This window comes from Python bivittatus, unplaced genomic scaffold (genome assembly GCF_059951505.1).
Source record: "Python bivittatus isolate LINGU-HERP-01145 unplaced genomic scaffold, Pbiv_v1 ctg000580_np1212, whole genome shotgun sequence".
NCBI lineage: Eukaryota > Metazoa > Chordata > Lepidosauria > Squamata > Pythonidae > Python > Python bivittatus.
Genome location: NW_028277087.1, coordinates 16180580 through 16197148, shown reverse-complemented (window position 1 = coordinate 16197148; position 16569 = coordinate 16180580). Strand labels below are relative to the sequence as shown.

The window sequence follows — 16569 nt, the reverse complement described above, 5'->3', positions numbered from 1 at the left end:
TTCAAAGTCCAACTTACGCTTCCATAGAGTGTCACAGGGAATACCATGGCTTGCATGATTCTGATCTTTGTAAATATAGACACATCACGGCATTTGCATAACTCTTCCAAGGACTTCATGGCTGCTCTACCAAGTGCTAGTCTGCAGCATATTTCTTGACTGTTTGTACATTTACTGTTGATGGTTGATCCTAAAAAGTAGAAGCTATCCACCACTTCGATATCTTCACTGTCAATTCTAAGGCTAGTTGTTCTACCTGTTGTCATTAGTTTGGTCTTCTTTATATTTAATTTTAGTCCCATTTTTTTCACTGTGTTCCTTGACTTTTATTATTAGAGCTTACAGATCCTTTCCATTTTCCAGAGCAGTTCCATCAGCATAGCACAGGTAATTGATGTTTCTTCCTCTAATTTTAAAACCACACTTATCTTCTTCCAATCCAGCTTCCCTTAATACATATATAGCTTATAGGTTGAATAAATAAGGGGAGATTATGCACCCTTGTCTCAGTCTTTTGCCAATCTGGAACCAATCTGGTTTGCCATGTTCTGTCCGTGCTGTGGCTTCCTAAACTGTATATAGGTTTTTCATGAGGGCAATGAGATGTTCTGGGATCCCCACTTTTCTAAGCACATTCCACAGCTTGACATGAACGACATAAATGAAAGCTTTTCTATTTATTTATTTTATTTATTTATCAAATTTGTCACTGCCCATCTTGTTGAAACGACTCTGGGCAGTTTACAGCAAAAATAAAATTCATTAAAATACAATATAAAACAGACCTAACAATAAATAACTTCCAAGCAAGGTGGAAAGTTGGGGAATAATTCAAGGGAGCATCATCAGGGTGCTAACCACCCCCAAGGACTGTTAGAGCCCATATCGCTCCATGCAGAAGCCGGGAGGGTAGGGGCCTGTCGCACCTCTGGGGGGAGAATATTCCAAAGGGTGGGGGCAACGGCAGAGAAGGCTTTCCTCCTGGGCCCTGCCAGCCAGCATCCTCTTGCTGACGGGTTCCGCAACATGTTCTCTCTGCCTAACCGGGTGGGATGGGTTGATGATGGGGGTGAGACGGTCCCTCAGGTAACCTGGACCCATGCCCTGTAGGGCTTTAAACTTTTCCTCCTAGTATAGTATCTTAGACATGGGGGAGGTATTATATTCCTGTGGCTCATTTACTCAGAAGATCAACTGATTATAAACAATTAAAACTTTTATTTAATAGTAATTGTGAGAGATTGTGAGAAGGCTGGGAAAGGAACAGGAGGAATGCTAGCCATAAACAATTCACAGATGGGAGAGGGGTGAATTAGTAGTTTATCTCAATAACAACAGCTCAACCCAGTTTGCCATTACCTAGGAAGAAAATATTGAACTTGTTCAAAGAGATCACCTTAATGAACTAGTAACAAAGGGGTGGAGGTTCCTACTGCAATTTGCAGGATTCTGTATTCTATCTCAAATCATTGCATTTTAGAAGTCTGTGTCATTCTTGCTTCCTTGATCACGCCCTGCTGTGAGAGGTCTGACAGTAACATTTTATGAACAGTGTGGGAAATCAGCTGATTCTGTTTAGTGATATATCAACAAAGCTCCTTTTCTGTGTCCGACTACAGAACAATTTCCACAATGGCTACCAGTGCTTTGTTTTGCTTCACTCAGCTACAAAACACTGTGAACGATGTAGGTGGCAGCATATATTTATTTATTTCTATGTCTGTCACGTGTGCTAAAAACAAGTGTTGCATATACTTTCAATTTCCTTTTTGTCTTAAAAAGCAACAGGAGTTTTCCCAGTTCCTTTAACATTTCCATAGATTCCACTAGCCTGCTTGATGCAATTCTGCTCTGATATGCTTTGAAGTGAATCCAGAACACAGGAGGAAAGTCAGAAAGAAGTCATGGCTATTATTCACCTACCACCAGGGGTTCCCCCATCAGCTTCAGGAACTTGTGGATGCTTAATGTGGTCAATGGCTGCTCCATAGGAGTCCTATGGCATGGCTGTCCTGGATCCACGGCCACCTTACAGTGGCAAAAGAAGAGTTTTGAAGATGGTACATCTGGTTCTCCACTGCTGAGGTAAGAAAACACAAACCAAAAAATGAGCTGGCTTCATTTGGGACTTCCCAGTTTGTGGCTATTCTAGGTATGGGATGGAAGGCAAACAAGAAATAAGCCTTCTGCCATATGTGAAAGGCCATCTTTGATATCTGCCCCAAACAGCTTCCTGTATCAAAGCCTCAACTCCTTAACTGACACCTGCATTTCTAACAGATCCACAAAACTGCAACCCAGTTATTCACCACTCCCTTCTAGCATCTCTGCCTATTCTCAACTGAAGCCCTAAATCCAGCCATAACAGTAACCAAAGCAGAATTTGTTCCATCTTAGGAGGATTAGGCTATCACTCTTGTGTTCTGTTTATGAATTTCCTGGTTGGCCACTGTGTGACATTTAAGGCTAGCCTAAAGACGTTGATCTGATGCACACTGGCTCTTATATTCTTAGGAACGCATACCGAATGTTCTTCAGAAGTGCCACTTCAGTAGTTAAGGCAAACTTAACAGAGCCATAAACAAACGCAGCCTCCATCAAGACTCGGTGCTCTAGAAAGAGAAGATATTTATTTATCAATTCTTCTTGATGACTAAACATTGTCTTTCTGTCTTCCATCTTCCTTTCCTCTGAACCCAGAGAGGTATAGTCAGTGGCCGTTTAAGCCTTTTCAAAAGCAGCCACTGCTTAGTAATTTTTAAACTTAGAGAAAACAATATTGAATATAGGGGATACCATAGTAACTGCACTTAACTTAATTCAAAATGAAAGGAAATTCATTTTGGAGAGTGTTCTTGTTAGCCCTTCAAGGTAGTCCAGACATGAAGCACAAGCAGGAGTACTACCTCTGTCTTTACTGTAAGGTTACATTAACAGAATCTTGCAAGACTGAAAGTATTTCTCCCCTCCTTTCCATTTACTCTCTGGAAAACTAATGAGAGTTCCTTCTGAAATGCTTCCCATGCCCTCCCTCCTTCTGTGGGCTGAGATAACTTTTACACACTGGCTGTCCAGTCTGCGGCTCTTCCTCCTGTCTCCCAAGGTCATTCCCACATACCATTACAGTTCTTCAGTGTACCACTCAAAGGCCAAGTTGTACCCCTTCGTGTGAAAAAAGTTACACACTCCTGTCTTAAACCAACCTAATCCTGACTTTGCAAAATCTAGGCAAAGTCTACCCATGTCAAAATGTCATTCATGTTTACAGCACGCACATACGTATAGACAGACACATGTGTATCACTTGCCTCTTATTATCTACGTGTTTTTCAACCTTGGCTGCTTTAAGCTGTGTGGACTTCAACTCCCAGAGCATGGCTGGCTGGGGAATTCTGGGAGTTGAAGTCCACACAGCTTAAAGCAGCCAAGGTTGAAAAACACAGATCTACATATTATTCAAACATATTACTTACCTTTTCCAGTCCAGTTCAAAATACAAGAGAAAACTATAAGACAGCACTAAAAATAGAAAACATTTAACAGTAAAATGGTACTTTCCTTCAAAGCAAAGCATATCACAAAAGCAGCAGCCCATGAATGATAGAAAGCTTTAGGAATGAATATTAGAGCTGTATTGCTACCTGCTGTTCCAATAGCTTGGACATATGCGAAAGCAAGATCGGACCGACCCTTCAGAGAGTTTTCCAAATGCTGAAGGTCCATTAGTGTTGAAACGTATTTCACTTCATTGAAGAGGAGAGCACTGGAAAGAAAACAGGATGAGCAACACGTGAATGGGATATGTGAAGTCCCTCAGCAAGAGAACAACCATCTGTATTTTAAGTAAGAGGGGATAAAAGACAGCTATAACTCAATCCCATCATATTATTGTAATTTAACAAACATGCATATGTTTCCTGCCTGACGGCTCTCCATCTGGTTCCTCCTAAAAACAGCTAAACAAATTAGGAAACTCTGTGGTCCTTTTTTAAAAAACAGTTGTGATGTATGAACCTGGATTTATGGCTTATTATTCTGAGAAACCCATGAAAATCATGGACTGTAGCTTCAGATTCAGCTTGCTAGGCACAAGGATATGTGAAACCATTCAAGTCCAGAAAGTTTTACTTTGGGTTGGTTTGTTTGATTGATTTGGCGCCTTCAGTTTTGACTCCTGGCAACTGCTTGCTAAGTCCCTGCAGTTTTCTTGGCAAGATTTCAGAAGTGGTTTGCCATGGCTTCCTTCCTAGGGCTGAGAGAGAACGATGGCCCAAGGTCGCCCAGCTGGCTTCGTGCCTAAGACAGGACTAGAAATCCCTGCCTCCCAGTTTCTAGCCTGGTGCCTTAACCACTACACCAAACTGGCTCTCTTTACTTGGTTAGGAAGACAATATTCTGATCCTTGTTAAGTGACCCATTTATAAGCTTGTAAGAGATTATAAGCATTTCACTGAAACAAATCCAAGTCCTTTAAGAACCATGAGGTCAGATCTTCATCGCAAACTCCCACCAAAGACTCTCCTTGCTCGGCCTTTTTTCTGCTTCATTCGTAGAATTTTGCTGTCTTCCAGAGCCCAGATAGAATGAACTATCTGCTTTCCACAAAAAATGAAAAGCAGCTCCTTGGGAAAAATAGCACTAAGAAATACCCCAAACAAGAGGATTTTAACTGTTAATTAGTTTTATTTTTTAAAAAAATCTGTTTGCGTTTCTATTTAGCTAAGTTTGCTGCCTTGAATAAAGGCAGGATGTACATTGAATAAATAAAGGACAGTGTACTTACAAAAGTACATTTGCCACAATGGCATCCAGGCTGAACAAGGCATCTATAGCAAGTTCACGAACCAACACATGGGCCCTGGAAAACAAGATAAATGCTTAAAGCCAGTGCTGATAACACAGCTGATAGCTTCTGCCAGAACAGTGAACGCTGTCTATCACGTGTCGCATCTTTGGGATGGTTGAGTAGTCAGACTTCCTTGGCTTCAACTGGGAGTGCCAATGAGCCTTCAGTATACACAGTAAGATGGAGAATGGAGTACTCAATGCCACTTCTACCTAACATATCTTTCTGATGTCTGGACACAGTTATATCACAAAGGGTCCAGACTAAGATCTGATCCTTTGGTCTTTCAAGAACCTTCAGAATCAGCCCTTTTCTCCAATGGTGAGTTGATCTTATCATCTGCTATAGATTCATATCTGTGAGGGCTGAAGCTGGCATGATGAGAAACAAAGAAGCTAGGAGCAGACAAGATCATTATATAAACACAGGACATACTGTTTAGTTACCACATGTAGTCCCCTGTTAAAACTGCCTAAATTGGTGACCCTCACCACATCTGATGGTATTGATGTTTATAGCTTAAGTACAAAATACTTCTCTTATTAGAACTGAATAGCTTTGAATTTCACTGATTCTAAGTTCTAATACTTAGAAGAAAAAAATGGCTAGGTCCACATTTTCCACAAGGTATATGATTTTACACACTGCCATCATAACCTAATGGTTTATTTAATGAAATAGGGTATTTCAGCAAAAAAATATTGTATTTTCAGTTCAAAGCGTGGATAAAGAAGCTCATTTCACTTCAGAGCAGACCAGACTCCAGCCTTCTCCTCTCCTTTGCTTTCCTATAATTAATAGGTTAACTCAGCTGCCCTTACTTTATTACCCTCCAAATGATGTTGGGTTGAAACTCCTATCAGCTTTGGCCAGCAAGGTCAAGGAAAAAGAAGCTTCACAGGCTGGGAAAGGGCAAAGACAATCAGATCTCAATGCCCAGCTATACAAGTAGCTGTCAGGTTATGACCACTCATTCAACAACTGTTCAAACTTATGACACCGAACAAGGGGGACCTACAACTGGTCGTCAAAGTTCTGGTCATTGCAGCATCTCCATGGTCACATGGTTGCGATTCAGGTGCTTGGCAGCCAGCTCGAACTTATGCAGTCTTGTGATCGCCATTTGCGACCTTCCTTGTTGGCTTCCCACAAGCAAAGTCAACGGGGAAGCCAGCAGGAGGTTGCAAGTCACTCCTGGTGCTTTTTTGCCTACCTGCGCTCCATAATGCTCCCCGTGGCACCCACTTGTAGTGCATGCCCATGGCACCCACCCACCTGTGCTTCATAGTGCTGCCAGTGGCACCCACCTGCCCACCCCTAGCTCTCACTTGCAGTTCTCAGTCAGCAGCCTGCTTGCCTGGGACCCCCACCTCTTCCCACAACACAGTCATGTGAGGTCCTTGCTTAACAACCCGCGCAGTCCTGGAGTTATGACAGCAACTGGGACTGCCGGGATTTCTGTCACGAAATGATGCGGTCACATGACATTGCGTTTTACGACCACATTGCTTAGCAATGGAAATTCTGGTCCCAATTGCCGTTGTAACCTGAGGACTACCTGTACAAGCTGAGTCAGTGTAATGTATTCATTTGCAATCAGTGGAACTATTTACCTGAATAGGTATACTTTTCCCAAGGAGTTATCTCCTCTGCAGTAGCTGGATGCTTCTCCTCTTTGACAGTTAACCTGTGAAGAAAAAAACTAAAATCCTAAAATCTTCCCTGAGATATTATTGTAATGTTAACGATCATGCTGCAAAGGTAGGAAACCTACAGCTAACTCAATTATATACAGTGAAGTGATTGCTATCATCAAAATTAACCAAGCCCAAACCTGCTTAGCTTTCTAGATCAGCTCAGATAACCTGCTGAGGCTTACTATATTTCATTTGGAAACACTTCTATAAAAACCTTCCCCTCATCTCCCACATCAACAAATTAGACAAGCTGGATGATGTATTAAATATACAGTTGCACTTCAGGAGTCTGTATTTGCTTATTTTCAGAAAACAGCTCTTGGGGAATCATCAGGATTGAAAGTGAGGCATATGGAATTGGGTTTTTGTGTCCCTGCATTACAACCCTGTTAAAAATCCTAACCTCTGAAGCTGCTTTTTGCTCTGGGAGAGAAGCTTCCATTAATATTAACAGTGAAACAGTAGCTACTGTTTACCTAAAATAAAACCAGGCACGTTATATAAAACCATGGTTTTAATAAATCGTCTCGTTGGACCCATATTAAATCGGAAAAAGTCTCAATTTAATCTCCCTTTGTTATACCAGATCCCTGATGTTCTCCTTCTACAAGACTTCTCTTCGTACAGTGCTAGAAGTCAGCAGTTCAGCGATAGAACTGAGTCCTAGGAAATTCTAATTTACAAGGTCAGGAAAGCATGCAGAGCAGGACTTCCAGAATTCTTTCCAACCCCTTCAAGAGTGGCCCTATATTCATGCATAGGTATGTATTGGGAAGCACAGGACAGGCTGCACACACTCTGCTCTGGATCACATGTGGAACAGAGCAGCTGTCAATGTTTTGAGCCTTTCCCACAGCTGGAGGAATGTTCTTTTTCATAGCTCGCAGCCTGATCCAGGCCATTTTTTATCCCATTCTTTCTCCCTGCACACTCAATTTCACCCCATCCTGTTCAGTATTCAGACAGACAGATGCATGGAGTCTCAATTCCTTTACATAATTTCTTTCTAATTTTCTGTGGAGTTGGGCAGAACAAAAAGAAATCCGTTAATAGGAAAAACCGTTATCTCAGGACTTAACAGTCAAACAGATTACACAAGACTGGACGGGCAATCATTCAACTCAGTAGGATTATGTTTTGTTTAAAAAATAGAGAAATGGTTCATTCTGCATTCAAAAGCTGGTGGGCAATTTTTATCTAAACGTTCGTCATTTACATCGTGGTAGAATTTGGCTGGATTGTCTCGAAATTCCAAAAGGGCCAGGCTTCCCTAAGAATTATAAATAAGAAAACAATTATAAATAAGAAAACAATTTCACCTTTAAAATAGAAATTCCATAATCTCGGAGAGCTTCTCTGGAGTTCTCCAGCTGTTCCAGGAACACCTCACTAGATGGTGAAACTGGAATAAAAAAACAAGACCTTGACTGGCATCATAATGACAATCATAGTGATATTTTTAATATTTCTAAAACATTGTTTAATTTACATCTTCATTGGCGAGTACCAAACACATATTGAATTTAACAGCAGGAATGGAGAATGCATCATTCTCTATACATTGTTGGTTTATCTTGAAATCCTCATGTTGATTTAAAGCCATTTTTATTAACCTGCTTGCCTTTTACCTCTTTTCTGTCCCCATACTGACACAAATATGAAAGCCTAGGGGGGAACAGGGAATGGCCTTGCAGGACAGAAGGAAGAGCTGCTACCAAGGCAATGATCAGATAAGAGGGGCTTGAGCCCAGGCCAAGAAAGTAACTTGAGCAAATGTCTGACAAACCCCTCCCTAGTTCCAATGAAGATAAATGGAAGAGGGAGAAATGCATTCGGACTTGCAAGATCCCGTTACTATGGCTGTTATATTAATAGTAGTACTGACTTACATGGCATTGGTTTGTTAGTCTGGTCTATCTTGAAGGGCTGGCAGAAAGACAGAGCCTTCCTGGGAATGGCACATAAACTATGGAATTCCTTCCCAATGACATCTTGCCGAGCTTCCTCTCAGTGTTTAAGGTGAGGTAAACCTCTTGCAGCTGAGGGCTATATCCAGTACTGAATGGCATACTGAAGACTAAAAGCAGGTGTGGCCAAGGGGAAAACTGAGTAAGCCGTAAGAAGAAAATTAAGCAGAGTTGAAAGTTGAGCTGTATGTAAAATAAATGAAATAAATGTATCAATGCCAGCGTCAATACCAGTGGCACTGCTGAGGCTCCAGAAGGTGGTCACAAATACTGATGGCCTGGTTCTGACCAATCTTCCTCAAAAATTAAATTAGAACAGGGTTGTCCCTTGAACAGTCAGGTAAAGTCACCTTCTTACCAGCCTATTCCAGTAGAACCACTACAGAAAGGGCCATAAAAGCAAATAAGGCAAAATCCATTTTTGGGGCATGAAAAAAAAATTGAACCATAGCTAAGCAAGAAACCACTACACCAACCAAAATGTCACAAAAGCATGTACATACTTCCACATTCTCCAGAACTCTTCATCACATTAGACAGGCAGAAGGAACTATGGTGCCTGAGAGAGTCAGGTCACCCATGGGTACCTCCCTCAGCATCCTTCCCACTCCCTATCCCACCCCATCTGACTTTTTAAAAGATAATTTGAATCAGGGGCTTCTGCTGAGTCATGGCTGACTGAAGACATCTCTGTGAACGAGTGGAGATCATGACAGCTGTGTAGAACGAAAGACTGGCAAGTAGACCGGTCCTTCGAAACTCTCCGGAGAAGGAGAGAATGGGAGATCACCCAAGAGTGCTCTGAATGGCAGCTCCTTGCAAAGAGACATAAAACAGCAGTCTCCTGTGGGTTTGTGCGCCAGGAGCCAAGGGAGATGACAACTTTACTTTCAGCAGCGGCACAGCCTTTAATAAGGGCACTAAGCCAGCTGAACTTACTTTCTAATCATATTCAGAAATGTTCAATTTAACCACTTTATGGATATTAGAGACCTTCAAAATGATGAGCTTAATTTGACACCTGGTGAGTTTTACTTTCTTCTTTGGATTTAAGAAATTTTAAACAGAGACTTAAGAATTTAAAATAATATATAATTGACCAAAAAAAAAAAGGATTTTGATTTAAGAAAGTTTTAAATGGATTAAGAGACCAGAGAGATTTGGAATATTGGTTATTTTTGCTGTAAGATTTGAAAAACAAATACATAATTAAATAATATACTCATGGGAAACAAATAAAACAGAACTAAACCCATATTAGGAACTGAGGCTTGATTAAAGTTGCAAATGGACACTAGAGGGAACTAAAGGATCAAGCAGAAAAGAGTTAAAATGGCTAAGCCGGCTATAACCATTTCTTATCTTAGAGTTTTTTGATAACAGGACTGAGATATTGTCACAGATTGTGTTAATCCTTCCTTCCTTCCTTCCTTCCTTCCTTCCTTCCTTCCTTCCTTCCAAGATAGCTTGCTTTTTTTAATAATTATTTTATTAAACATTATAATTAAAAAGATAAAAACTAGTACAAAAAGATAAAGAAAAAGAAAAAATAGTGCAGAAAAGGAAAAAATAGGAAGAAAAATAGAAAAGAAAGAAAAAATAAGACTATAGTAAAGAAAAAGAAAAGAAATATATAAACAAATGATTTCCCCCTTCATCCCAACAAGTATAAACAAATTTAGTAACTTATCACTTTCTCAAAAAATACAACAAATGATATCTTCTTCCTGTATCTCATCTCTTATCTATAAACAAATCCTTAAAGCCTTGTCATTCAGACCCGGACAGCAAAAATCCATTAAGGGTTACCAGATATAACAACATATCTATTTTAATCTTGATCAAATAAACCAACTTTATATTCTTTCATTTTGCTTCTAACAATCTTGATCTTTAGTCCCTTCAAATAATGTCCTAGAACTTGACTTCTTTTCATTTGTTTTTTGTCCATTCTCATAAAATTCTTCAAAACTTTAACAAGTCTCTTTCATAAATCCAGTACAGGAAAATTATCCAAGTCACTCTCTTGGTTTGTTGTTTGTATATCCCTTTTAATTATTAAGACATCAGCCGGTTTCTTCTGTATGTCCAGTGTAACATCTTTTTTCATGTCAGTCTCGATCGTGTCAGGTAGAACTTGTTCCTCTTCCATAACATCTTTTAGACACTGTCTATCTATAGAGGCAAACACTATTAAAATTAACTTCTGGGTCCATTGTTCAAAAATACCCTTCAATATGTCCAATGTTAAAATATTTTGCTTCATTCTGTAATTGTAAGTCGAATTTAAGTGTTCTTCTCCTTCAATTGTAATCTTTAGTTCCCTCTAGTATCCAATTTTTAAAATCTTATTTTTTTTTAAATCAAAACAAAAGCATTTTCCCACAGGAAGGATTCTTTATAATTAATTCTAAAATCTTATTTCAAATTTATCTGGACCCTTAGTCCATTTGTAGCTTTCTAAAATCAAAGTTTTAATCACCTTTTTGCTGTTTATTCCCCCCCCCCCATATTTTAAGTTCTTTAAACTTGTAGTTAAAACTTTGTTCGCTAAGGATTGAAGGAAATTCACCCGGAGTTATCAAAGTTGTCAATCCAAAGGTTCCTAATAGCTGAAAAACAACAAACAATTTCCAAAAGGGATTAGAAAAGGAAGTATGTGAACTTAATGTCCTTTCAAAGATGCCAACCATGATTTGCGCAAGATGGCTATTACCTTGTCTCCCACAGCTCTAAACCCCCTGGAGACCACTATCTTGCAGTCTCCTCAAGAGGAGCAGCTGTCTGGAACACTTCTGGGCAATCTCTCAAGTCCTCTTCTTATCTGGAGAGGAATTATCGAAGAGCCGGTCTACATGCCAGCTCTTCATTCTGCCACAGTTGTCGGCTCTGCTTTCTGAAATCGTCTTCAGTCCACCATTTCCTCCCTGGAAGTCCCCGATATTTCTGGTAACTCCTAATGGACTTTTTGCTGAAAAGATCAGGACTGAAAAGATGATGATTTCTAGACTGCGTATAGATAAACGTTAGGCTATGGGGAGAAGAGTTTTTTTTATTTGTAATTTTAAAAGAAGGTGAAAAGTTATTATATTAGCTTGTGCTCAGTGTGATGAAGGTGGGAAGCCATTTCTTTGTAACTGTTGCTTTTCATTTTTCATTTTTCTTTTCTCTTTTCCTCTTCTCTTTTCCTTTTTTCTGCACCTTCTGAACTTTTCTTTAATTTTCTTTTTTCTTCTCGTTCAGTTTGTATTAGTTTTTACTGTGTTTATTAAAAGCTTCAATAAAATTGCAAGTAAGCACTTTTTAAAAGATCGTTTAAATAAAATAAATAAATAGGAAGCTAGGGCACCACAAAGCAAAGCATCAGTCACTAGTATCACTTTCGTTTACCATACAGTTTATTGTAAAACAAAGAAATACTCCACCCAAAAGAGGCCAAATTGTGAAAATACAAAAGATCTGCCTCCTACCAAAATGGGGGAGACGGGCGGCATACAAATCTAATAAAATAAATAAATAAATAAATAAATGAATGAATAAATGAATAAATGAATAAATGAAATGAAATGAAATGAAATGAAATGTGCAGGGCTCCAGCCAGCCAAGGCTGTGACAACTGGCCTTGCTGTGAATAACCCAGGGGGCACTTCTGTATGAATTGAGGCACAACAGGCAATAAGGATAGATTAAAAAGGGGTACAGCAAGAGAAATCTGGGGTACACTAAGACAGGGAACTTTCTGAAAGCTATGTTGTTATAAATGACAAAGATTACAGTGTGGTATCTATGGACACCAATGCACCTAAGGTTATCCCCCATGGTGCCCACCAGTCTCCTCACCCCAGCCAACTAAGGGTTTTTAAAGAGATTTTTGAAGTTTTTATTTAAAAAGGAGTAGATGGCACTCTGCAGAAGTGCCATTTTCTAGTATCACCTTTATTTCTCAAAATGCTCTAGGCTCCATGTAGACATTCTAAAAAAAAATTAAAACGGTGGGTGGCTGCAGGCTGGTGTTTTCTATGGAAGGGATCTTGCCTGCTCCCCCTAAAAGAGACAAAAGTACAGGTAGCCCCTGGGTTAAGAATGCCCAGTTTATGGACGACCCATAAGATAAGAACGGAGCCTATTGTAGCAAAATTGAGTTATAGACACAATGGTTCAAGTTAAATACACAATGGTTCAAGTTCATTACACAATACTTATATATTATAGTATTATATTATAATACTTATACAGTATTATACAATAATACTGTTCTGGCTTATATACAAATTCGACTTAAGGACAGACCTTGGGAACAGAACTTGTTCTTAAACTTGGGACTATCTGTATACAGATAAAGGTGAGAGCATTTTCAAAAACTAAGGCATGGGGGAGAAACGTCTGGTAAATGGGTATTTGGGAACCATCCTTACCCAGCACAGCAGCCAATTTGAGAGTGCCTACATATCATATGATATACTCTCAGAATTTCAGATGTGTCCATTAGCCTCAGAAATTTGCCTACCTGAGAACTAAGTTTGTTCAGGAAAACCACAGCCCCAACTCCATTAGGTGAATATTTTATAGAACTGGAAAATGTGCAGAAAATAGTAAATCATATAATCAGAGGGCTAGAACAAGATGCCTTCTAAGACATTATAGAAGAGCTGTGTCAATCTATGGAAGCAAAAAATCAGGAGTCCAGTAATACCTTTTCCAACCATGTTGAACGCTTATGCCTTTTAATAAATTTTGTTAATCAGAAAAGGAGTTACCAGACTCCTTTGATTTTCTGCCATAGAAGGAAAGACTATATGACTGGGGCTAACTGATAAGGTCAGAACTAAGGATGTGTAATGCTTTGGATCCAGTGCTGAAAAAGGTGCTTTGAAGAGGCTGTAGGTCCTACAGGTTTTGCTGGAGTAGCACAGCAGCAGCCAAGGAGTACTCGGCGTGGGGCGGGGAGAGGGTTGCAAAGATGTTAGGGCTGCACATCAAACATGAGCAGGGTAGTAGTTTGGAGGGGAGTTTGGGTATTTGTCTTTTTAACACTAAACTCACTGTCATTATGAGTGAATCATCAGAATATATTTTTATGCACACTACCTCTTTGTTCCTACATCTAGTCATATGAGTTTTCTTTCTTTCCTTCCTCTTGCTTCATTTAGTAATCAAACTTCTCAAGGTGCCTGGTGAAAATACTCACCATCCTTCTGAAAATAAACCAACGATGCTTTAGATGCTTGCAAGCTGCTAAAATACTCCTGAGGGCTTAACTCTGGAACCACATCTTTGGCACTGCTTGCCACGGATACGCAAGAAACCCATATGAGCAGGAAAAAGAAGGAGCGAGTCCCTTGAGTCATTTGTGGCGATGACATGTCTTCAGCTGCTTACAGTTGTCCCAGGAGAACCCAATCTTAAAGACATATTGGGTAAAAAGGAAAAAGACATATATTAAATACATTTTATTTTATGTACCAGCATAAGTAGGTGTGGTCACGTGATTTTTTGCTTTACAACCACATCATTTAGCGACAGAGTTGCCTGTCCCAATTATAGTTGCTAACTGAGGACTAACTGTATTAAATTGTTTTCATATAATAAATGTTTGGGGGTAAATGAATAATCTGAAACTTCATGAAGGGGTCGATAAGCTGAAGAGCTTGGGGACCTCTGCTCTAACCATTGCACCATGCTTCCTTTCAAATGGAACTTTTCACGCTGTAAATATCCTTCCACAAGGCCTTTGGTGCCATGCAATGGACTGACACTATAACATCCACCAATTCCCTTCCAAACCAGATAGGGCACAGATCAAAACTTCCGTACTTGATTTGTGATGCTGGCAGGGCTTAGAGGTGGAGCCACCAACAGGAATGCCTCCCAAAGCCCCTTCAAAGCCTCCAGAGTGTTACAGTGTCCTTGTGCAGACAACAGGATACTTTTGCACACAAATCTACACTTCCCCCCTTACCACAGAAACAAATGTGGCTAAAATGGGAGTCAGGCATTTGCAGGTTGCGCAAGTTGCTAATTTCAGCTCCCCTCTTTGGTCTGCTGCAAGGAGAGCTGGTTGACTCAGGAGGAATCTTCACCATTGCAGAGATGGTAGTGGTGGGGATATTAATTCTGGATGGTTTGGGTGTGAAGCTAGTAGCTATGTGGAATTGTTTTCACTTTCTGTGAAAGGGCAGCTGTTATATAAAGAAACTAACATGTTTTCTTTTATTTTTTATTGTACATAAATGAAAAAATATACAACCATAATTTTGCAGGTTCTGCTGAATTTCAGTGGCATGAATTTGGAAGATGTGGGATTCAGTAGCTACCCATGGTGTATAGAGCTTCCAGTTATCCACTGAAGGATTAATCCTTTGGTCCTTGAATTCACCCCTTTTTAAAACTATTTGAAATGTTAAAAAAAATAAAGCAGGAAGGTTGTGTGCTACAAAGCAAAGCATCAACTTCCAGAGATCCTTGGCTCCACATTGGCCTTGTAAGCTTTACTAGCAAAGTATGGTGGATAGTTGTAGCCCTGGCTTTGAAGTTTGACCACCTGTCTGGGGAAAAAAGAAAGATAAATTGGATGGCATTAGGGTGCATCCTGGGAGCTAAAGGGGGTATCCATGGCAGTCATTTTGTAAAGAGCCCTTGACATGCTCTTGCGGTACGCCCTAAATTCAGGCAGTACTTAAGACATTCAATCTCAAAACTCATAGAAGTTCACAACCTTTGAGGCATTTTGTTCCACTGACAATCAGGAAGAGTCTAATTTATCTTCACTCCCCAGAACATCGCAGCACTTATTTCCTAGTACACGTGCTTATGATTTTGGCCATAATAATATTCTCTGTACCAGTGCCTGCCCTCTGGAATGAGGTTCCCCACCTGCTGAGATCAGGATGGTCCCCACTCTGCTGTCGTTTAGAAGAGCCATGAAGACCTGGCTCTTCACCCAGGCCTTCGGTGAGGGAGAGTGAGGCACCTTGCTTCAGTCCACCTGGTCTGTCATGCTTGCCATTTTTACCTTCATCTTTTATTGATTATATTGTAATTTCTTTGATTGTTGCGAGCTGCCCAGAGTCACTGAGAGTCAGGTGGCATACAAGTTTAATTATTTATTGTTACTATTATTAATATATACATCCTTACTGTAGATATTACAGCTCAGAGCTATCACAACAAAACCCTAACCAAAAGAAGTAACTCACCCGACATTTCAGACCGTGTGTCTGTCTTCGCTGGAGTCCAAGCTGCCAGCCAGCACTCAACATTCCTGGGGAATTTCCCCACTGCCAGGCTCCCCAGATCAGTTTTGTTTTGAAAACTCCATTTCCACTCTCACCAGAATCCAGATACAGATGTGTCTTGTCAACCTAGACTTCAGATTCCATCAACTCACTTCTAGAGGATTGTGATGTTCTGAAGGGACACGTGTGCACTCCCGTGATCCAGTAACCTTAAAGTAGACTGTAAATACAGTTCTTAAATACTGGTGTTTTAGGAGTCGAAAACGATTTGATGGCACATAATCAACCAATCGTAAAGGGATACAGTAGGAAAAATCTGTTAGGCGCTCTACCCTCCAATCTTTCCAAACACTACTTTAATGGCCAAGGTGCAATTAAACACAACCACAGCCGTATAACGAGCAGGGAGACCATCGTTCGGACTAGTGCATCTCGGAGATGGAGAATGGCACTCAATAAAGGAGGTGATTCGCTTCCGGTTAATTCGCAGGAATCCCGCTGCGCTGGGTTGAAACGAAGGAACTGAAGGAAAACGGCGATCGCATTTGCAAAACGCTACCAGCGACAGTCCTGCAGCCCAAACATCCAGGAGAAACAGGGGGATTGCAGATTATGAAAACGGGGTTACAAAATCCTCTCCAGCGGGCATTAGCTCAGCCGTAGGCCTCTCGCACCGCTGATCCAGCAAGCAAAGGCAAAGCAAAGCGAGAGCGGAGCAGCGGGCACGAACAGAAGCGAAGCGGATGCGAGAGCGAGCGCGCCGCACCGACCTCGAAAAGAGATTAGAAAATCGGGTGGAGCGAGGGAAGGCGGGGGGGGGAGGG

At 40.5% G+C, this 16569-nt stretch overlaps 1 protein-coding gene across 4 annotated transcripts in view; it reads right to left on the bottom strand.

Moving 5' to 3' along the window:
* The window catches only part of TXNDC16 (thioredoxin domain containing 16), a 44385-nt gene extending 27839 nt beyond the window's left edge, over positions 1-16546 (bottom strand). For 2 of the 4 annotated variants that reach the window (XR_015797654.1, XM_088149668.1), the window contains exons 1-8: positions 15707-16546; positions 13699-13911; positions 7863-7945; positions 6460-6533; positions 4784-4858; positions 3642-3763; positions 2525-2612; positions 1924-2080 (exon numbers count right to left, since the gene is read on the bottom strand). Coding sequence is in view for 3 of the 4 variants with exons in the window: in XM_088149668.1 (XP_088005794.1) it covers positions 1924-2080; positions 2525-2612; positions 3642-3763; positions 4784-4858; positions 6460-6533; positions 7863-7945; positions 13699-13873 (774 nt within the window). In the remaining variant the exon portion in view is untranslated. The remainder of the gene's footprint in view (positions 1-1923; positions 2081-2524; positions 2613-3641; positions 3764-4783; positions 4859-6459; positions 6534-7862; positions 7946-13698; positions 13912-15706) is intronic. The other 2 variants (XM_088149667.1, XM_088149666.1) reach the window with 2 other exon arrangements.
* Positions 16547-16569: the final 23 nt, after the last annotated feature.